This window comes from Hakea prostrata, chromosome 1 (assembly GCF_041222555.1).
Source record: "Hakea prostrata isolate BN-2017 chromosome 1, UWA_Hpros_2, whole genome shotgun sequence".
Lineage (NCBI taxonomy): Eukaryota > Viridiplantae > Streptophyta > Magnoliopsida > Proteales > Proteaceae > Hakea > Hakea prostrata.
This window is the reverse complement of record NC_142600.1, coordinates 16,206,405-16,228,750: the sequence shown is the minus strand read 5'-3', so window position 1 is coordinate 16,228,750 and position 22,346 is coordinate 16,206,405. Positions and strand designations below refer to the sequence as shown.

General features: G+C 37.3%; 2 protein-coding genes across 7 annotated transcripts; both read left to right on the top strand.

Annotated features, from left to right (window-relative positions):
- The first annotated feature begins 1,116 nt into the window (after positions 1–1,116).
- On the top strand, positions 1,117–12,974 carry LOC149027865 (protein DETOXIFICATION 20-like). Of its 6 annotated transcripts, none has more exons than XM_089166633.1 (10): positions 1,117–1,283; positions 8,017–8,296; positions 8,393–8,934; positions 9,839–9,925; positions 10,026–10,082; positions 10,181–10,419; positions 10,766–10,884; positions 11,084–11,170; positions 11,512–11,597; positions 11,876–12,972. In XM_089166633.1, the coding sequence occupies exons 2-9, from the start codon at positions 8,051–8,053 to the stop codon at positions 11,590–11,592; spliced, it is 1,458 nt and encodes a 485-aa protein (XP_089022759.1). In that variant the 5' UTR covers positions 1,117–1,283; positions 8,017–8,050; the 3' UTR covers positions 11,593–11,597; positions 11,876–12,972. The 6 variants fall into 6 exon arrangements, 5 of the variants coding, with proteins under 5 accessions (XP_089022759.1, XP_089022743.1, XP_089022736.1 ...); XM_089166617.1 differs by having other exon boundaries at positions 7,924–8,296; XM_089166610.1 differs by having other exon boundaries at positions 7,909–8,296.
- A 6,895-nt stretch (positions 12,975–19,869) lies between these two features.
- Positions 19,870–22,027, top strand: LOC149027864 (cytochrome P450 71A9-like). The gene is made up of 2 exons (XM_089147486.1): positions 19,870–20,797; positions 21,077–22,027. Exons 1-2 carry the CDS (start codon positions 19,913–19,915, stop codon positions 21,683–21,685), a joined length of 1,494 nt encoding a protein of 497 aa, XP_089003612.1. The 5' UTR covers positions 19,870–19,912; the 3' UTR covers positions 21,686–22,027.
- The last annotated feature ends 319 nt before the right edge of the window (positions 22,028–22,346 follow it).

The window sequence follows — 22,346 nt, the reverse complement described above, 5'->3', positions numbered from 1 at the left end:
TCTGCACTATTTTCAAGAATTTTCCCACCCCACCTTTATTCCAGCAAACAAACGTAGCCTAAAACAAAATGTAAACTGATAATCAAATTTCAGAAAAAACACAACTCCAACCACATCAATTTTTCCAGAAACTGATCGAGTACGCATAAAATTCTACCAATTAATTTTGTAATCTCCGTTTGAAACAACAGACACAGAAGATTTCTTCATAAATAATTTTTATTTTTAATTAAAGAAAAGAGGGAATAAACAATGTACCTTACGGTTGAATTACTGACAAAAGGAATTTGAAAGCAATAGTATTTCATAAGTCAATTTATCGATCACTTTTTCGTCTAATCAACTTGAGAAATGACTATAATGCTTTAAGATTGTTAGGGTTTAAGTTTAAGTACAAGATTTTTAAAACATTACATCCTGAATATCTAGTTTGGAATATCAAAACTGTTGTTTCTAGCTAATATTTATATACCAATACTAGGTTCTATGTTTAGTAAGATTCTCTCACAGAGGTTCATAACTAATCCAATAGCTAGCCTATATTAGAACATATGTAAAGTATAATTTAAATACCTCAACCATATTTAAATATGACTTAGATATCTCAGCAGGATTATGACACGCTTCGAAGGGAAAAATCGAAATTGGAAGAAACTATATGAATTTATCAGATTCAATTCTTAGTTGAGTTTTAATTAACATCACGTGCAGTATAGTGAAATACGGGGAGTGAGATGTTATCCTCAACCCTGATAGATGGATACGTTTAAGGCTCTCTTGAAAGACTCAAAGAGTAGTCCTTGTCTCTTACTCGTTAACAGCAGATTCTGTCTCTTTGGGTCCCCTGTGGATGATAGATCGATGTAGCCAAGTGACAAAGATGTACGAACACATCTTGTGGTTTTACAGAAAGCGTCGTTTGCTCTTGCTGTAAGGAACTCTGAGGGCATTTTATATCCACTCATGATAGCGGCAGCGAACTGAGTAGCCAAACTAAATTTCAATATATCAATTATTAGTCTTCTTCAACTAACATTCCAAGGACTATTTTGGAAACCATATACTGGTAGAGCTTCATTAATAAGCTTATATATATATATATCATTCATCGCTGGGTTTTCCCCAGTTTTTTTTGTTCTTCTTCTTCTTCCCTCTTTCTCTTTCAAGCTCTCGTTTGATACGGGTGAAGTGAAATACAGCAAAGAACTCGAATTTGAATGGAAGAGGATCCAGCGAGCTAGCTATCCGTTGACTTCAGATTCTTCGAACTGTAACAAATCAAGGTGTGTATCCATTTAAGAGTTATTACTGCATCTGATTTTTATTTTTATTATTTATCTCTTCATTCATTCTTAGATGCTTCTAGTTAGCTTCTCGCATATTCATGTTTTAGATGTTCAGAGATGTAGAGTTTTGTGAAATATGTGTTTGTTTTTACATGGAGACTGGAGTTACTGATCACAGTAACCTTAGTGAAACTGGGCTTCAATAAAAGAACTACTCTATGTTGGTTGAAAATTCGAAGAATTGGTGTGTGTTGGTCATTACCAACCAATCAACCCTGACTTGGTGTTATGTATGGTATTCTAATTCAAAGCTTAGGATACGTCAAATATTACGAGTGATTGAATCTTATAACTTATTGGGCCAAATAATCGTAATATACTTGAAATGGGTATTTCTCTTAAAAAGTCACCAGGCAGAGCTACCCCAGGGCCAGTGGGGGCATGACCCTCCCTTTTTTTTTTTTTTTTATTTATTTATTATAATAAAAAGATAACTTCAATTAGGTAAAAGTTTTGCAGTTACATTCAGGGGAGTCATATGTGATGATTTGTTAAATTAAGTAGTCATAGTTTTGCCAGCTCATTGCTTAGATTACAGACCTTTAGTTTGGCAGTTATAAGTAATTTTTTTGTCAAAATATGAAATAGAGAGAGGGATAGACTTTGACTCAATTTCCCATGGATCATATATGATGACATGCCTTCATCACACCATATTTGCTAGAGTTGTATTTGCTTCAGTTGTATTGACTGTATTGCTTTTCAAATTTAGCTAAAACTCCATTAACCAACTCGGCATCTGAGTTTAGATCTACAGATACCTCTACCTAACACATGCATGTTTGTTGCACTTCAAAATTTACCTACAATATCCTCTGAACTATTAGTAATGTAAAACAGTAAAAAATCCATATGGAGATAAGAATCAATGGACTGTGGTACGTGTGTCTGTCTTGATGTTAACCTAATCACCAATGAGACGTGTGTGACCAAAACAGGGATAGTGGCACTAAAATAAAGAATGGTAGCTGAGAGCATGAGGCATTGTAATAAATCAATCCAATCAAAATAGTGGAGCTTCACTTCAATATTGCACATTAAATGCGCAACATCGTAAAGCCAACGATCGAGATCAAAATTTCAATCGAGATTTTGATCTCGACCGTCAACTTCATATGCTGCGCATTAAATGCGCAGCATTAAAGTCACCCTAGGAATAGTGTCGGGGAGGGTGACCCCTTAAAGATAAAACAAACCTAACACGAGCAAACGAACAAATTAAAATGTTTAGCAGCTTTATTTTAAATTCTAACTATACATAATATAATAAAGCAAATAAAGACAAAGACAAAAAAACAAAAAGACAAAAACCATCAATTTTGTTCAGGCTGTGTTCCTGTTTGGAAAACAATTGTTTTCCGTTTGTCGTTTCGCTACGATTTCTCACGCGCTCTCAGCTACCATTCCAGTGTCTAGAAAAAATTGGTTTGGTTATATTAAGTAGTTTTAGAGGAGTTGAGATCCTCTACTCCCACTGTTCTTTGTCTTTTAAAAATTTTACTCTTGTAGTCCACTCAACATAGGCTTGAATGGTCTATATTAGGTAAATTGTGAGAGGGGATTTTGAGAGTGATGGGACATTCTAAATATAAAAATTCTACTAAGTTGGTTTCGTGCTATATTCCTTTTTGCTTCCAAAAACATGTTATATCAAACACTTATAAAGATCATTTTGCATCTAGAAATGCTAGAAACTATATTTTATGTTTCTCGAAGTAGAAATACTTGTTGGTTATCAAATAGATTTTATTTTTATATTTTTATGACACTGTGGGAGCTTCTATTATAACAAATACTAAACAAAATACAATAGATGTTTACAACCGATAATACCACCTTCTCTTTGCATCTTCCGTCACCAATGCAAGAAGAGCAGCAGGAATGCTTCTACAATCAATTTCAAATTTCCCTATGGGGGCAATGAAACAGGCTAAGAAGTCAGTGCCATAATTCAACTCCCTCAGTCGATGATCAAAGTACACTGGACGAACTCACCAAACAACTCCCTAATGTTAGCAATAAGATCAACAACATACCATGGTGGATCTCAACATCCAGTTACCATATACACAGCAGCAAGGGAATCGGAGAAGACCTGAATCCACCTATATCCCTCACTATTTGCGATCAGGATACCACGCTTCACAGCAATAAGCTCTAAGCGAAGGATATTGTCATCATCCACTCTGCAAGGAAGGGCAAAAATTGGGATGCCATGTTCATTCATCCCCAAAGCACCATATCCACCCCGCTACGAAGTCACAGAGCCATCACAATGAATAGAAATCCACCCATCTGGAGGTCCCTCCCACCTAAATCTCCTTAAAACCTGAAGCCGAAACGAGACCTTGAGATGCCAATGTTGAAAAAAATTCCGATTAATATTATCATCGGGCACTGGTTTCTTCAAGTTGGAGAACCTCCCTCGAACATTGTTAAGAACCTGTTGAGTGACATTTTCCATCGTGCGATGGTTGTCGCCAGCAAGACGGTTACACCTCTCAACCCAAATATGATAAACAACTGAGGAGAAGTTGAACTTCTTAACAACTGCCATAACCTTGTCACCTTGAAACTGAGATTGTGCCCAAACCACTTCTGCATCCCAAGTGCTCTCAACTTCATGCCTGTATCCATTTAGAGAGAGAATTTCCTTCCATACTCTACTTGAAAATGAGCATAAAAGAAAGAAGATGATTATGTGATTCCTCCTCATCTCCACATAAAATGCAGGTGCTATCAATCCCATCCACCCATTTAGTCAATCTCATCTTCGTTGGCAGCCTCTTAAGGACAACAACCCAAAGGATAAAGGCAAACCTGTTTTTCTGAAATGGATGCCAAACCAGCCGCCACCATTGAACCTCTTCATTGGAACTACACACTAAACTCATAGTCGTATTGACAGAGAAGCAACCTGAAGAAGACAACTTACAGATGGGGGTTGCAAATCTATGATGGTTTGCATATTTTTTTCTTCTTCAAAGATCAGATTACCCGACTTTAGGCTTGATGTTTTCTGGCCATCCCCCTCTTTCTTTGTCTTACCTGCTACACTTTTTTGTTGCTGTTTACCCCATAGTGATGGATTACCTTCTTTTTCGAACTTTGATTCCCCATGCTTGGCTTCATTGTTGGTTGATCCTTCCTCTTCTGATATCAGAATTTGGTCCTCATCAAGATGGATGTCAGGAACCAGTTGGACGTTCCCAAGATCCTCATCCTCCACTAGATTTACATTCGGTGCAGTATGTTGGGGCATAGCCAGTATGCTGCGAATGAACTCAGTGGACAACATCTTAGGTGAACCACCTGCTAAAGGATCAGTTGTCACGCCTTCATACGCTCTCAATTGGAGGGCCTCATCACAAAGAGATATGCCCTCAATTTTGTACCTTTTGTAGAACCCAGTTTGGTGTGATAATTTTCCACACCGAAGGCAAAGTACCTTAACTTCATATTTCACATATAGGTTAATCCATTCATTCTTTTGAGGTCTGAAACCTGTTTTTGTAATAACTTTGTTATTGATATCAAACACAATCCTCACTCTCGCAACATTAGAAGGTAGCCCGACTTCTATTGGGTTCATCTGAATTTCTAAGACATTTCCCAACTTAGCTGCAACCTGGAAAATGCCTTCAAAAGTTAAACATTCAGCTCTTTTACCATAGAGCTGTGTCCAAATAACAATCGGGGGGAGTAGAATGTTTTTCCAACATTCTAAAATGGGGTCAAGTGCCAAATGCAGAATGTGGTTCCCAGTCCACCACGGGGCTAGGGAGATGACATTGTTTCTATGGTCCTCAAAAACAAACAATGCCTTGAAAGTTTCCCTACCGGTGCTAACAATGGAGGTGGCTCCAAGAGGATGCCAGAGGTCTGTTAACTTCTTCTTCGTGACAGAGATCAGCTCTCTGGGGAAACCTAAGGCATAACCATAGATAATACAACCTGCTGTCGAGCATGACATCCTAGAGGTGCCACTGCCTTCCAGGAGTCAGCATCACTTCCCTTCCTCGGTTCAGGCCCTCTGGTAGGGTACCGAGCAGATCCAGCTACATGGGGACCAACAGATGATGAGGGACGAAATGGAGGGTAGTTGGAGTGTACACGTCCACTTTGTCGACTCATCTTTGCAAAATACAATGGTAAAATTTCCAGGCATGGGTTTTGGCTTTCTAAAAGAAGAAGGTAAACAGACCGTAGTATCTTTCCTTAATTGGTTAAGGGGTTACCAGAAGAAGCTTACTGTGTTTGGGATCCAAAGGTGGTTCATGTGCTTAACCTGTAGGTAAACTGAATGGCTGTACCTGGTTTGGGGTTTGGGGGTAAAGAGTTATGTTTACGGGTAGGTGGTGGTAATATTGTGTGGCTTGCAGGAATGAGCAGTGAAGGCTTCATCAGTGTGTGGTGCGAAATTGTGAGTTGTGGTTTGAAAATGGTAGTCATAAATGGTGTTAGGATGGAAGTAGCATGAGCCATTAATAAGATGTATACAGCAGCATGTAAGATGGAAGGCGTCGCATCACATCGCGATGCAGACCTGTTAAGAACACACCATCTTTCAGCTACCAGGCATGAGTTAATTCCCCAGCCCCATATCCCTCAAGTCGATTCCCTCAGCCTGCCAAAGAGCCAGTAGCACAAGATGGACAGAGGAAAGTAGGAGAAACAGAGTTAACAAAAGAGGAAGTCAGACATGAAAAGAAAGAGTTAGCCATAATTTTAAAAGCAAACATGAAAGACACAAATATCCAACACTTGAAAAAACACAGTTGCTACAGATCGGTTGCTTTGTTCGCACTTGTCAATTCTCCCAACACCTGTCCAATTCGTAGGTCCGAAAACATCCAAGTCACTCACTTCTGGTTTTGGGAATGTTGATTGATGGAAAGAAAGAAAGAAAGATGGAGAGTTGCTAACAAACTGCCAAGCTATTCACTCTATGCATTTATTTTGATCCTCAAATTGCTAGTATACATAGTTGTTTCCCAGGAAAGAACACATGCAACTAGTGCTTTAACGTCTGTCCCTACTTTTCTGGGAACCACTTCTTTAATTTGCTATCTCCTTCTTTGCTCCACTTGATACGAGATTTTTGTTTCAATTCGACTTCCCTCCACTGCATAAGATTTTTTAGGGAAAAAGCTTCATCTTGCTCTCTAAAAATTAAGGAGGCTTTCATTGGACAGATCTTGAAGGAAAGCATTTTGAGTATACGAAATCTCTCTTCCATCACCTTCACTTGGAAATCAAGGCTGCTGAAATTACCTTTACTCCAGGTTTTAAATTTATTTTTGAGAATCTTGCCATGAGGGCGAAAAAAGGGAACCCTAAACCTACATTTGCCAAACACTTCGAATAAAAGACATGAAGTCTTTATAGGATTAAAGTTGTCGCTCCAGTTGAGTTCTAAATGTGCTGAATCGGGTGCATGGTATATGATGTTTAATTTTCTTTTTAATAAATACATAAATATTTAATGGTTAATATTCAAGACAGAGATATTTCGAAAGCACGTGGGGTACAACCGTACAAGAGGCTTTTGACAGTGGAGCCCTCTTAATTATTAGATAGTCATGACTCATGACCCCATTCACATTAAAAACCCACTTTAAGATATTAGACTATTCATCGAAAAGGTGTGTTTGAGATTTGAGCACGTAGATTCAATTAAATGCCACACTTTTCTCCTTTTTCTAAAATTAAAATAAAACAAAAAGAATTATTTTCCAATCGATAGGTGAGCACGTGCATTTAAGTCCACCTAATAATTGGTTAGTCTTCACCGTGTTCATATTAAAACTTGTCGGTGGTTGGTTGATCTTCTAGTCGAAGAGATCTCTTTCAGACAATAAATTTTTTTCTGGATTCTATAAATTTAGATATTTATTATAAATGTTTTTTCAAGTTGAATGTATATATTTTATTCTAAAAATTCAGGCTAACCAAACAGTTAATTTTATAAACATCATTTTATAAATTTAAAAATTTTTAAATTTTTAAATGACTAAAAAATTGCAAAACAGACTCTAATATATATATATAACCAAGGCATCAAGTGAACTCGTATTTATTTATTTAAATTTTTTTTTATAAGACGTGGACTTGTTACTTAAACGGAAATCTACGCTGCGTTTTCCCGCTTCCTGTTACTTCTCTGTCCTCGTAACAACAAAAGGTGTTCGCTTGCTTCCGTTCCTCCCAAAGTTACTATTTTTTTCTTTCTCTCCAGCTTTGTAGTTTTTGGCAGAACACTTGACTCGAAAAAAATTGTATTTTACGAAAAGTGTATGAAATCTCATGGAAGCATCAGTTTTTAACCATGCAGAAGAAGTCTAAATTTTCAGCAGGGTCTAGGGAAAGGTAGCGACCTTCATTTATGAAGTTTTGACCTGGGGTAGGCCTTTTCCTGGTTGTAATTCACACATGCTTTGCTTTTTCTATAATTTTATTTCGATTGAATGCTTATGAGAATTGTAACATCGCATTTGCTCGGTAACTATATTCTGTTACTGGTAATATTTAGTTTCGGTACTGTAGATCTGATCTCATTCAGGTTTCTGCATTGTAGCTTTGAATCTATTATCCCCGCATAAACCCACATCAGGGATCAAATTTTCAGAAACTTGCAACTCTGTGTTCTTTGTTTTCGTGAACATATCAGGTGATTAAGTGGGGGAAAAGAGTGCAGTGAGAATATGGATAATACAGTGGAAGATAAGCTTCTAGGGCCTGGGGAGGAACGAGAGATGGATTTGAAAAGAAGAGTCTGGGTTGAATCGAAGAAGCTGTGGAGGATTACAAGTCCTGCTATACTCACAAGAGTAACATCATTTGGAATATTGGTGACTACACAGGCATTTATGGGACATATTGGTGAAACAGAGCTGGCTGCATATGCGCTCATCCAAATCCTTCTTGTGCGCTTTGCAAATGGAATACTGGTATGCATCTAGCCTCTTTGCTACTGTTCTAATGTCATTAATTCATATGTGCCCCCTTTTGTTACTGATATAATGGTCATTCTTTATCTTTTGAAGTTAGGAATGGCGAGTGCTTTAGATACATTATGTGGCCAGGCATTTGGAGCACGCCATTACCACATGATGGGGATCTATTTACAACGGTTTTGGGTAGTTCTTTTTGTTTGTGCAACCATTTTGGTCCCTTTTTTTGTCTTCACATCACCCATTTTAAGGTCTATGGGGCAGGAAGAAGAGTTAGCAGCAGCAGCAGGACAAATTAGCATTTGGTTTATTCCCATTATGTACTACTTTGTCTTTTCATTTACAATGCAAATGTATTTACAAGCCCAACAAAAGAACTCGATTATTGGATGGTTATCCTGTGCATCATTTGTGGTTCACTTGACCTTATCCTGGGTTTTTGTGTTTAAATTGAACTTGGGAGTACCTGGTGCCATGGGTGCAATGATCATCTCCACATGGTCAGTGGTCATTGGACAACTCATTTATGTCTTTGGTGGTTGGTGCCCTGAAACATGGAAAGGGTTTTCTAAGCATGCATTTGATGACCTTTGGCCAGTCATCAAACTCTCTGCATCCTCCGGAGTGATGCTATGGTAAGTATTTGTTCACCTTTCATTGTCATTTCTTTCTTTGTTCATATTCCATGCCAAATCTGGTTTCCATTTTTCATTTCTTCCATGAAACCAATATTTACTTCTCACTTGAACAATCCTAATGAACAAAAGACAGAGGAGCAAAAATGGGAGGAATTTTTTCCTTGGGGAGGGGGGGGGGGTATGGGGGCAATAAGAGGGAAGATGAGGAGAAAAACTAGATTGTGAATGGAAAATGATTTGAACAATGGTGAGTTGTTAATATATTACTGGTTTAAAAGTGTTCAAATCAGTAAGTTAAACATGATCTTTTATCCAATGGAAACTTCAGATTAAGAAGATATAAGAAAAACGCAAAATCAGATGGTGTGGTGGTGCTAGAACTGAGGTTGAGTATAGATGATAGGAAGGGGAATAACCGAATAAGTGCTGAAAGTTCAGCCAAATCAGGTTGTTGGAATAGTAAATAAAGGCAACTTCTAGGATTAGTGGTAAAACAGTAATTTAGCATATTGGAACTAGGGTTTGGAGATCACAATTAGAGTTCTGGTTTCGATGTTAACTAATCTTAGATCAGCAGCCTAGTTGGTTGAAGACAGAATTGAATTCATTTATCGATGAAGCAGCTTTAATGAAGGAAGGTACATTTTTTTACCAAAAAGAATTAAAGAAGATCTTTTACGAATATAAGTCTGAAGTTCTCTGTTTTTATTTTTAGTTCTAGTTAGGAAAACTTTATATTTTGTACAGCTTACTTGAACCTTCTCTCGTCTTCAATGGTAACCTCCATTAAAAGCCAAATGGAAGTTTATTTATTTTCAAAGCTATCATCCATGTTTCCATGCATTAGTTTCTTTTCTCGAAACATTGTGAATTCTTCATAGAATTTTCTCTTTATTGGCAGCTTAGAGTTATGGTACAATGCAGTGCTAGTTTTATTAGCGGGCTACATGAAAAATGCTACAGTTGAGATATCTGCCTTCTCTATCTGGTACAATTGACAAGCTATGTCTTCTCTTTTAATATTGTTTTCATTGTTCTCTAAGAATCTAGATTAACCTGGACACTGTCAAATAAATATCAACTTGCAGCCTCAACATCACTGCTTGGGAGTTCATGATACCCCTTGGTTTCTTGACTGGAGCCTGGTATGGCTTTTGTGACTATGACTGACTATATGTTGATTTCCTTGAATGCTCTTTCTTGGTTTCAAAAGTATTTCATGCATATGCTTTTGTTATTACAGTGTGCGTGTTGCAAATGAATTGGGGGGTGGAGATGCAAAAGCTGCAAAATTTGCCATTAAAGTCAACTTAAGTACTTCATTGTTTCTTGGTGTGTTATTTGCGGTTCTGTTTTTTGTATTTCGTCGCGTCTTAGCCTATGCATTTACAACCAGCACAGAGGTGGCCACAGCTATATCAAGCCTATCCATTTTAGTTGTTTTGTCTGTCTTGCTCAATAGCATACAGCCAGTACTTTCAGGCAAGCCTTACTTTCTCATTTTGCTAACTGTTGAAAATTTCTTTAATTTAGATAATTCAATGTTATGATATTCCTCCATTTTGTGTCCAGTCAATGGTTTGTATCACCAATCTATTGATACATCAAATTACCCCAAAAGAACCAACAATGACCAGTTTCAGTACTTCCATCAAATTCTGTAGCATGTGTCATGTTTGGATTATGCTTCATTTACTGCTTGGCAGACAATTGCTTTAGCTAAGAAATCAAATTGATTTGGGTTTTGAAAATGATAGTTGGCCATGTCAGGTAAGCGATTTTGCTCTATCTGATATACTTTCACTTCTTTCATAATTTTTGTGAACAGGGGTGGCTATTGGAGCTGGTTGGCAATCTGTGGTGGCATATGTCAACCTTGGTTGCTACTATCTAGTAGGGATTCCTGTTGGAGTTTTGCTTGGTTATGTTGCAAAACTTGAAGTTAGGGTAAGTAGCTATTATCTAGTTCTAAAGGTCAACAAATTTTCTTTCTGGTAATTGGTTCCGTGATGATCCAATTGAAAATCATGTTGTAATGGAGTCTCAAATACTTATTCTATCATGCTATTAATGATTTTAATAGGTTCCCCATGTTACTTCCCCTACAATAAATACCGTGGTACTCACTCACTCCTTTTTATCCTAGGGTATCTGGATTGGAATGACGTCTGGGGTTGCATTGCAAACTTTCGTGCTTCTTGTGATCACTTGGAAAACTGATTGGGATGCTCAGGTATGGAAGAACAAAGCACATGTCGAATTATAGAATGTTGAAGTTTGGGATGTGTATGCTACATACAGTATCTCAAATAGTGAGCCTCATTGCCTAGTGTACATGATGAAATGCAATCCAGTGATAAAAGATAATTTTGACATATAAACTTTACATATTCTATGTTCAGCTTGGCTTGGTCCATTACAATACTCTAATGTAGTTCTCTGTCTTCACATTTTTCTTTCTAAATATATTCATTTGCCATTCCATTTTGGTCATGCTGATTAGTGGATCCTACTCTGTATTTCTGCTGTTTGTTTTCTTTTAGTTTGTAGACAGCTAATAACATATGCTTGCAGGTGGAAAAGGCATCACAACGCATGAACAAATGGTTTTTGGCACCTTCTGATGAGAATGATGAGAACACAGGCTATGCTTGATGACAGTGAGCTTCCAATTCCCTGCATAGTGAATGCTTATTTAGCTGAGAAAAAAATTTTAAGTTAAAACTCTACTTTTCTATCCTACCATAGGCACCAACTGGAAGCTGTAGAGACACATGACTTGACATGAAGTTGTGGTATATTTGCCTAACTTAAGCATGTCTGTTTCACCCCATAAGGATTTAGCTGACTTCTGGACCATGTTCATTAGATTCTAACTCTTTTATCCACGCTATTTTGGTTCTTTAGCTGGTAGATTGATAACAACTTGTGGTTGCAGGTTGCAAACGCATCAGAATGTCTGAAGAGGCGGCTTTTTGGCACCTTCTCATGCGAATGATGAGGACACATGTCATGCTTAATGGAGATTGAGCTCCGTTTTTCTACATCATATGCAGAAAACATTTAGGTCAAAATTGTGACTCTCATTGTTTAGGTTTAATGTTTCTTTATGAAATTCTATTTTCATACTTCCACTACAAATTCAAATCCAATTCACTGCACTTGGGAATTCTATTTTTTTTCTCTCTGTCCCCCCCTTTGGGGTAGGGAGTCATTTCATAGGGTGCTAGCATACTTATCCCTCTCCTTCAAATTTAGTGTTTTTTTTTCTCCTAATTATAATACTTGTACTTGAAAAAATAAGCATTTGTTTTAAAGTTGATAAGTCATTCATACTTCATATGACAGCAAGAACAAGTCAGCCTTATCCTAACTAAATGGAGTCACCTATTAGATTCCTTCCTCTCCAATCAGCTCTATTTGAGGTCACTTGATCCAGGGTCTAAGCTATGTACTCTTTCCTCAGATCTCCTTGGGTCATTATAGGTCTGCCCTTGATTCTTTTAATTCCTTCTGTATGAATCAGATCACTCCTCTGTACTGGAGCTTCTCAAGGCCACTATTGAAAATCCAGTTGAATGAGCTGTTTTGCTGCACTGAACATGTAATCAACATGTCTGCCCACTACTTACAACCAGGAAATTTGGCATGAAGAAGGTTGATTAGACAGTTTAAATCCAAAATTATTGGCTTCCACTAGCTTGGTAGCACAACTCAGTGGACAGCCTATTTGTCTATTCATCATTATATCATAATACCTGTTACTCCATAGTTTCAGAAAGCCTTTTGGTTATCTCCTCCGTGAAGAATCCATGGAACACCATGATCAAAGAGAGTCCATATGCTGACCCAAGGTCTGTAAAGATCAGTGCTAAGCCTTACAGCTCTGGCAGCTTTCCTTATATTATTCAGCCCCATACAACCTGTACATTTCTCCACAAAATTGACAAATTCCAAGCCTTGTCTTGCGCTTCTAAACAACATTTTACCCTTTGTATTTTTGGGTGAGTAAAAAAATACATACTAAGCCCTCAAGTTGGAAGCAAGGAGAAAAAAAGGTTGGGGGGGGGGGTCGGGGGGTGGCCCGTGGGGTTGCCAGGACTAAGTTGCTGTTTCAGTTGTCAAGGAAATGTCCATGCGTTCGATGACAACAATGAGTCTATTCCTTGGGTGTTAACGAGGGCTTTTTGACAATTATATTCTTTGTTGGTTTGTGTATGGAGAAAAAAGGGGGGGGGGGGTTGCACCCTGGGGTCAAGCTAGCCTCTGAGCTATCAAGGAAATGTCCAAGACCTCCGTGATAACAATGAGCCTGTTCCTATAAGTATCAGCAAGGGTTTTCTAACAACTCCATTATTTATTGGTTTGGTTATGGAAGTGAATGGCAATGCCGGTGAGAGTCACTACAGTTGGAAGTTTTCTTGGTTATCTCATTCTACTTTTGTGGACACAGATGTTGGAAGAATTATCTTCTTCCCTTTGTTGAAAACATATTTTATATTTCATTGTTGTCAGTCTCGAGAGCACCCTTGGAAACTTCTGAAGATTTTTCTTCTAAAAGCTTGGTCATGTGTTTAGTAACTCATTTATTCACATCTCTCTAGTCTTAGCTTTCTCTTCTGAATGTAGCACATCATGAATGTGTGTGAACCAGGTAAAATTTGTGTAATATTTGCTCAGTTCCGTGTTTGATTATGTTTCGCTGATGCTTGTTTTAGCCTTCATATCCACACCTTGCATTTCATAATCAGCACCTTGATGAGAAGAACAGTAATTAAATTCAGTGAGAAACATTTGATGAGGATTTTCTTTTATTCTGGTTTTCTTTCTCCTTTTATTCATATACAAGTTAGATCGTTAAAGAATCCTTTCTCGCCTTTGGTTTTCTTCATTTTTTTTTTTGGTTTTCTTCATTTTGCAAGTAAGGTAGCGAAGAATAACATGAAATGTGATCTTCAATGCTAGGGGGAGAGTCTCATACAAAATGTTGACTCAACTCTTCCAGTTCCAGTCTTGATGAAAGAGAAACAAAGCAGTTGGATTCAATCTATTTGATTAATAATCAATCATAATCCCCGTTTATTAACGCTACTGTGGAATAAGAAATTTCTTTCCTAAGATACTTGTGAACACTTTCTCACCAGACCAATCTTTAAAAATGGCTTCTTACAGAACTCCCATGAGTTTAATTATCACTTTGGCAAAGCAGCTTTATGAAGAGGTAAAAATCGGATTTGCTCACCTAGTGATTAATGTTTGTTGGTGTTTATTTATTTATTTATAAATATATATTTTTGGGTAATTGATGTGAGTCCAAATCGCCTCTCCTGATGGCTGTTGATCACGAATTACAGGAGCTCCACAGGATTAGGGTGTTGGGGTTTATTTTTTTTAAATGTAGTTGGGACTATTACCATACGGTCAAGGTACCTCGTGAGAAATTCAAAATGCGCGGATGGGTGAAAAAAGAAAAAGAAAAAGAAAATTTGGATCTCCAACTACATGATTTGTTTGCAGAATAAAGAACGTGAGAAAAATAAACATATGATGTCTACTTGTAGTGGGAAGGAGTTCAGATCATCTCCTTGACGTTTTATGACAATGAAAATAAAATGACTTATAGGAAAAAATTATAAAAAATTTCAAAGGTGGGATCCAGAGTGTCTTCTGCCCCTCCACTATTTTTGTCCTCATAAGGCGTCGGGGAGCACTTTCGTCAGGGAGATGATCCTGACTCAGTGGGAAGGGAGGGTATTAGAAAGGGAAAAGAAAAATTTTGTGGAAAAATTGCAAATGACGTTGTACTTTTATTATAGAGCAAATTACACGGCACCTGCTATATTTGGGACAAAACTCTTGACCGCTTAAATAGCATTTACATGTAAATTATAAGTTACCCACGTTAACTTTACTGTTAAATAAATTATAAAATTAACCAAATGTCTTTATTTTCATTTCAAGCCAACCCTAGGTCACCCATCTTTTACCTATACCTCACCGGACAACCATTGCCGGAAACCACTCCCTCTCTGCCGGCGACCACTGCCCTCACCGTCCTGTCTTAAAATCCCCCCCTCTCTCTGCCATTGTACCATGCCTGGTTTAGGAGTGTGAATATAATATTCATTCAAAGTGAGTTCCAGTGGAATGCTTATTTCTGATACATAATTCATAATTTTTGTAGGAAAGCAAGCTGTCAGTGGTTTGTGAAAGAGTATTGGACAAGTGTTTGGTACCATCTACGGTTGGTGCAGACGGATGTGATAATATGACGATGTCTTGGTTCAGTTCAAGAAACCAGGTGAGCCTGTGGCACCCATAAAGGAGTCATTGCAATCTGAAGCGACATAATCGAGCCCAGCATCTGTGGAGGCTGATCCAAAGCCTGCAGAGAATGAAGCAATTTAGAGTTATGCTTACTGAACAGTTGGATGCTATTTCCAGTTGACAGGATCTCTGGTGGACTGGCGGCAAGGAAAGAAGGGTAGAGGGTGGGGAAGAGCAAGAGGAAGCTGGAGTTTTCTCTCTTGACATGTTAAGACTTTTTACTCTTACAAAGAGAGAAGGGGGGATTTTCTGGCGGGGACGGTGAGGGCGGTGGTTGCCGTCAGGGGAGGGTTGATGTAATTTTCGGCGGTAATGGTCTGGTAAGGTGTTGGTCTCCCTTCACTCATTTAAGGGATGACTTTAAATACTTCAAATAAAAATAAGAGGCATTTGATTCTCTCTTGACATATTAAGATTTTGATTTTACAAAGAAAAAGAGGGGGATTTTCTGGCAGGGACGATGAGGGCGGTGGTCGCCGTCAGGGGAGGGTTGGTGTAATTTTCTGTGGTAGTGGTCTATAAGGTGTTGGTCTCCCTTCACTCATTTAAGAATTGACTTTAAATATTTCAAATAAAAATAAGGGCATTTGATTCTCTCTTGACATGTTAAGATTTTTATTTTTACATAGAGAGAAGGGGGATTTTCTGGCAGGGATGGTGAGGGCGGTGGTTGACGTCAGGGGAGGGTTGGTGTGGTTTCGGCGGTAGTGGTTTGGTAAGGTGTTGGTCTCTCCTCACCCACTTAAGGCTGGCTTTAAATACATTAAATAAAATAAGGGCATTTAGATAATCATAATTTATTTTAACATTAAGGTTAATTGTGGGTAATTCATAATTTACATATAATTGTCATGTAATTATGAGACAATAGTGAGTGGTCTAAAATTTTGTCCTATTTTAATATAATAGGTGTGGTCTAATTTACCCTTTTATTATGCTGTTTACTTTTACAGAAAATCTAAGTAAGTGTATGGAACTTTAAAAAAAATGGAGTATGAAACCGGGGTTGAAAAAAAAAAAAAAAAAAAAAAGAAAAAAAAAAAAAAAAAAGAAAAAGAAGAAGCAAGAAAGGAGTATGGAAAATATGATATTTTTTTTGATACGAATAAAAGTAAGATATATGTTTTTTTGGTAAAGAAAAGTAAGATAACATGGCATTAGAAAAGCTTTATTCATTTATTTACTTTTTCACCCCTATTGTGTCAAATAATTTAGTTTTTAAAATTTTGTAAAAATATTTACTTATTTTTTTTTTTCACCCACCTTCTTCCCACGTCACTTCAAGTATCAAAGTGAATCAAATGTACACTGACGCACGGTTGGACTGCCGAACGCTGCCAGGTGAGTTAATAGATGTACAACAACTCCAAACCAAACAAGTGGTTCTTAGGGCTCAAACTAGTTAAAAGTCTCAAACGCAGCTGATGTGGGATTATTTCCACTTCTCTTCTCCCCCACATATAATAGATATTGCTATTTATATGTGAAAAGATATTGCTTAAAAATTAAAAAAGACAAATTTAAAAATTATGCTTTGAAAACTAGCATCAGTTGTGTGGTCTATGATTCAAAAGTTAGAGATCCACATAATAGAATACTGGCCCACCTATAGTTGATGCCATAACTCTAACAAGGCCATCAACACTATTGTTCATAGCCCGTGTGACACATGCATTAATTTGAGATATGATTTGATATGTCATAACACATTTAACACTTAGACTGCATTTATTTGCTGAAATAAAGGTGGGGTGAAAAAAAAAGGGGTGAGAAAATTCTTGAAAAGAGTGCAAATTTCTTACTTTTCCCTTAAATCCCAAAATGGTAGATTGTTTGGTTGCTTGGGGTGGAAAAGTAAAAGACAAGTTTCCTTAATTAAAATGGTTGTTGTCTGTGGCAGCCTAACTTTTCAATCCCAAGTCATTTTAAAACCCTACATATTTGGTGAGATTTTGTGAAAAAGTTGAAAAAAAATAAAAAGTATGACCCACCACTATCACTTTTCCACAAAACTCTTTCCTTTCATTTTCTTTTTCCTCACTTTACTACACATGCGTCCCACATATTTTTTTTCTTCCATTCTACCTTTATAAACTACCGCAGCCTTAAAGACCAAAAAGTGAAGTAAAATTAAAACTACAAAATCAGAACCTCTTTTTGCTTGGTCTTGTGAAATCGCAAGGTGACAATTGACTTGAAAGTTTCAATGCCCCATCTTGAAAAAGTTTCAATGCCCCCATCTTGATTAGGCTCAATCATTAATGAAATATAGCAATTATTAGATATTTATTGAGAAGAAAACCTTTCCTCCAATTTTCACGTGATCAGGAATTCAGGACCCAACTTCCTATCAACCTTTACTTTTTTTTTAGTAGCAACCAGCTTTACATTCAAGAAAAAAGGAAAGACACTAATTGCCTTTTACTGGTCATGTCAATTTCTTCCGGAAAATAAAAATTATGACTTTTGCTTACAAGAAGTGGCCAATATCCATTTCTTATGTTCATTGCTTATAACGATGACCGGGTCCTAATGTGGTGAATGTTCTACATGTATAATCATTTCTGTTTTCTTCCAAAGCAATTCTATAAACGTGTAAATTAGGACTTCCCTCTCATCTTAGTGCTGATGAGTTTGTCAGACTTAGTTCTTTTCTTCTCTAAGCGTGTATTTACTTTTTCTTTCTCCCTATCGTCTCCAGCTTGTCTTCTTAACCACAGATAACTTCCAATAATTTTCCCACAAATCACATGAAAGGTGTTTTTGACATCAATTACATGTAAAAGATAATAATCCTTTTGAAAAGAATTCAAGAGACCTATAAATGGTAAATTATCTAGAGACCCCTATATTTGCAATCAATTACATATATTATCCTAAAAAAATCAACTACAAATGGCCTTTTACTACTTCAGTAGAAATGTCCATTTATAACTTAATTTCAATTCTTAATAGTAGGACATCTGTAACTGATTTTTTCCCTAGGGATAGTAGATGTAATGGATTTTAGACACAGGAGTCTATATGTAATTTGTCCATAAATAAAAGAGTTCCTTACATGTATCCCTCTCCCATAAAACAGTTGCACTTTTTTCATTGTTCTGAAATTCTTGCTTGCCCTCAGTTCCGTTTCCCAAATAGTGGTTATGGGTGGTTTTTGGTGTGGAGTCCATTTCTTAGTGACACTGCTTGTCTTTTGAGAATTTTGAAAGCTTTTGATTAGTAATAGGGGAAAGAAAAGTAGATGATGAGTGAAGAGAAATACGGTTGGATTAGGTGTAAAGTATAAATGTAATTTCATCCTATCTTTTGTATTTCATTTTAATTAATGAAGCATTAATAGATAAGATACAATGCCAAATTTTAGTGGACCTCTTTGTAAGTGACAAGGACTTTCTTAGTCTCGGTAAAAGTCAGGCTACATATAAAAGGCTCTAAAGAAAATGAATATTTTTTCTTTTTGTGAAAAAGACTGTTTATTTAGAGCTTATGCAAATAAGCAATGTTTCTTAATCTTAAAACTTACACAATAAGTAACGTGTCCAATTCTCTTCCATACAATAATATCCAAAACGGTTTTATGTGGAAACAAATAATGTAGCAAGTTACAGAGAAGGTACCTGGCAAACCTTCCACGAAAGAAAACCTAAGCAACCGATAGTTGCCTCTTACTTAGATTGAAAGATGTAATACCCGATCGAGTTGGCAGATTAATCAATGAATCTATACAGAATGCCATACATACATCGGGGCTTTGCTTAGGAGCAGCGGCTGCTCCTGCAGCCAACGGCTGGATGGGCAGCCGTACACCCATACAACATCTGAGCCGTTGAATTAAATGGCTCGGATTAAGGTGAGAGTACCGTTGCACTTGCAGGTGCAGCCGCTGCACTGAAGCAAAAGCGCATACATTGCATATCCTACCAAGTAAATTAAATACTTCAGTTAGCTAGGTTCTTCATTTCTGTTTACCGGGCCGGTCTAATTTGTTTTTTTTCCCCTGATAATCATTTCCCAAAAAATTTCCTCACCATACATAGTCGCAACAACTTTTTCAATCATTGTATTATGTTTTTCATTACTGTTTTATTTTGAGCTTATGTGACTGATGTAGATTGTTGCCTAACAATGGTACCTTTAGTTCCCCGAATGCCTTAACCTCTCCCACATTCAACTCCACTCCATCACAAATTTATTTTTTAAATTTATCTCACCTTCAAGTAGTGAACCGAGAACTTTTTTAATGAATCTCAGCTTCAATTGTTTTTTTTTGTTATTTTCTTACTTCATCCATTCTTTTTTTACATGTTGTTTCTAGTTTTACCAATACCATGCAAATGGTGAATTTAGTAGATAAGTTCCATTGATGAGGCACAATCTTGAAGACGATTCCTCCTCGGTTGTGCCCTTCAAAAACGTGGGACTTCTTCCTCTCAGCATGCTGTGAATAAATTCTTGTAATACAATTTTCTTAACTCCAGTAGTAGTATAATACTATGAAAGTATACAATTTTGAATATCCTCTACAGAAAGGAATGAAACTGTCACAGCCTCTCTATTTAATAGGTCTGTGGAGTTCAGAGTTGAATCACACTCCATAGAGATCTCTCTCTCTCTCTCTCTCACTCTTTCACACTAGCACACAACAATGGCTTTCCACATCTTCTTATTTCTCTCACTTCTCTCACTTCTCTTGCTTCTCTTCAGTTTCACAAGAAAGATGAAAGGAGTGAAGAAAGAAGCAAAACTCCCTCCTGGGCCTCCCAAGCTTCCTATCGTTGGAAACTTGCACCAGCTGTCTAACATGCCCCATCGCTCATTCTGGCAACTCGCCATGCAATATGGGCCACTCATGCATTTGCAGTTAGGTTTTGCACCAACCCTAATAATCTCCTCTGCTAAAATGGCTGAAGAGATCTTAAAATTTCATGATCTTGAGTTTTGTAGTAGACCTTGTCTTGTCGGTCCTAAGAAACTTTCTTACAGTTTCAAGGATATTGCTTTTTCACCTTACACAGAATACTGGAGAGACATTAGGAAGACCTGTGTACTAGAGCTTTTCAGCTCTAAGAGGGTTCAAATGTTAAGGTTCATTAGAGAAGATGAGGTCTCTTCAATGATTTCTTCAATTGTTCCTAACCATGATCCTATCAATTTGAACGAGGTAATGCTTTCCTTAGTGAACAACATAATATGTAGAATTGCTTTTGGTCAGAGACATCAAGAGATATGTGAAAAAAGTAGGTTTCAAGATATTCTTCTAGAAGCACAAGCTATGTTGGGTGGCTTCTATGTTGAGGATTACTTCCCCTCAATAGGATGGATCATTGATATTCTCAGTGGGCAACACTCAAAGCTTGAGAAGAGTTTCAAGGAGCTAGATGAGGTTTTTGAACAGGTTCTTTCAGATCACCTCAACCCAAGCAGGCTAAAACCTGACCATGAAGATATTGTTGATGTCTTGCTTCGAATCCAAAAGGAACAAGGTGGTACAATTCATTTGACCAATGAACACATCAAGGCTGTTATAATGGTAAGATTTATCAACTGCATTCCTAGCTTCTTATATATGCTTGGTCCCCTCTGACCTTGAGAATACTATCTTAGATTTTCTTCAAAGTAACAGTGTCTGTTTCCAAAAACATTCTTCCTATACCCTCTCCTGTCCAAACGTATAATTCACTTTTTTATATATCTTAGTTGTTGACTAAATCTTCAGCTGATGGTTATGGTGAAGGTGGAAACTCTAGTCAATTTGTGGTTGAAAATCCTAAGATCCTTAAGGTTAATTGTTTGTTTTGTTTTGTTGCAGGATATTTTCGTTGCAGGCACTGATACAGTCACAGCAGCCTTGGTTTGGGGAATGACGGAGTTAATCAAGAACCCAAGAGTGATGAAGAAAGCACAAGATGAGGTGAGAAGTTCAATTGGAACAAAAGGGAAGGTTGAAGAGAGCGATCTGGAAGGACTTGAGTATGTGAATGCTGTGGTGAAGGAGATTCTGAGAGTGCACCCTCCAGGCCCATTGCTTGCTCCTCGAGAGACAAGGTTTCACTGCAAGATCAATGGATATGATATTTACCCTAAAACAAGGGTTATTGTGAGTCCCTGGGCAATTGGTAGAGATCCTGAAGCTTGGGAAAACCCAGATGAGTTCTTCCCAGAAAGGTTCATAGGCAACACCATTGATTACAAAGGACTACATTTCCAACTTGTACCACTCGGTGCAGGGAGGAGAGGTTGTCCTGGAATACATCTTGGTCCCCTGATAGTTCAACTTGCACTAGCTAACCTTCTTTATGCTTTCGATTGGGAACTTCCAAGTGGGATAAGAAAGGAAGACATTGATATGGAAGAAGCACCGGGTCTTACCACTCACAAGAAAACTTCTCTTCTGGTCGTACTTAAATTGTCCAAATGACACTCATGAGGGATAACAGATCGATATTGCTCCCACTTACCTATCAAGGCGACAAGCAAGCTGTCCTTGCCATTGCTATAAATTTAAAGATATTTGCTTTTTGCATTAGGTTCTTTTTCTATAATTTCTAGGTTTTGCAATAAAAATTGAAGTTGATGATCAAGTCAAGTCAACCATTAATGAAGTTCACTTCACTGGTTCTGATCAATTTGTATTGCATCGTTCTTGATCATCTTTAGGTTCCTGTAAAAGTTGTTCATGAGTGGAAATGGGATTAGACGTTCTACAGTTCTACTCATGTGATTATTATCGCAATATGTATTCTTTGGAATCTTGAACAATTAAATGAGAAAAAAATGAGAGAAGATATAAGTCACATAACTGTTGAATATATTTATTACGTACTCAGAGACGTACAAATACTAAGAATGAGATGCAGAACGCGACAATATTAAATGAGTGTAAAAGTATATAAAAACGGACCCCACCATCAGGTCGAAATTTCTTGACAGTTAATTAATATGGTCTAAAATCAAAGGTTGACGGTCATGCATGAGATGACCCAAGCAAAATTAAATATAAACATGTGAAACGTCATCACGACGAAACCATATATGATAACAAAGAAGACATGGATGGGTGACATTTGTACGGAAACAAG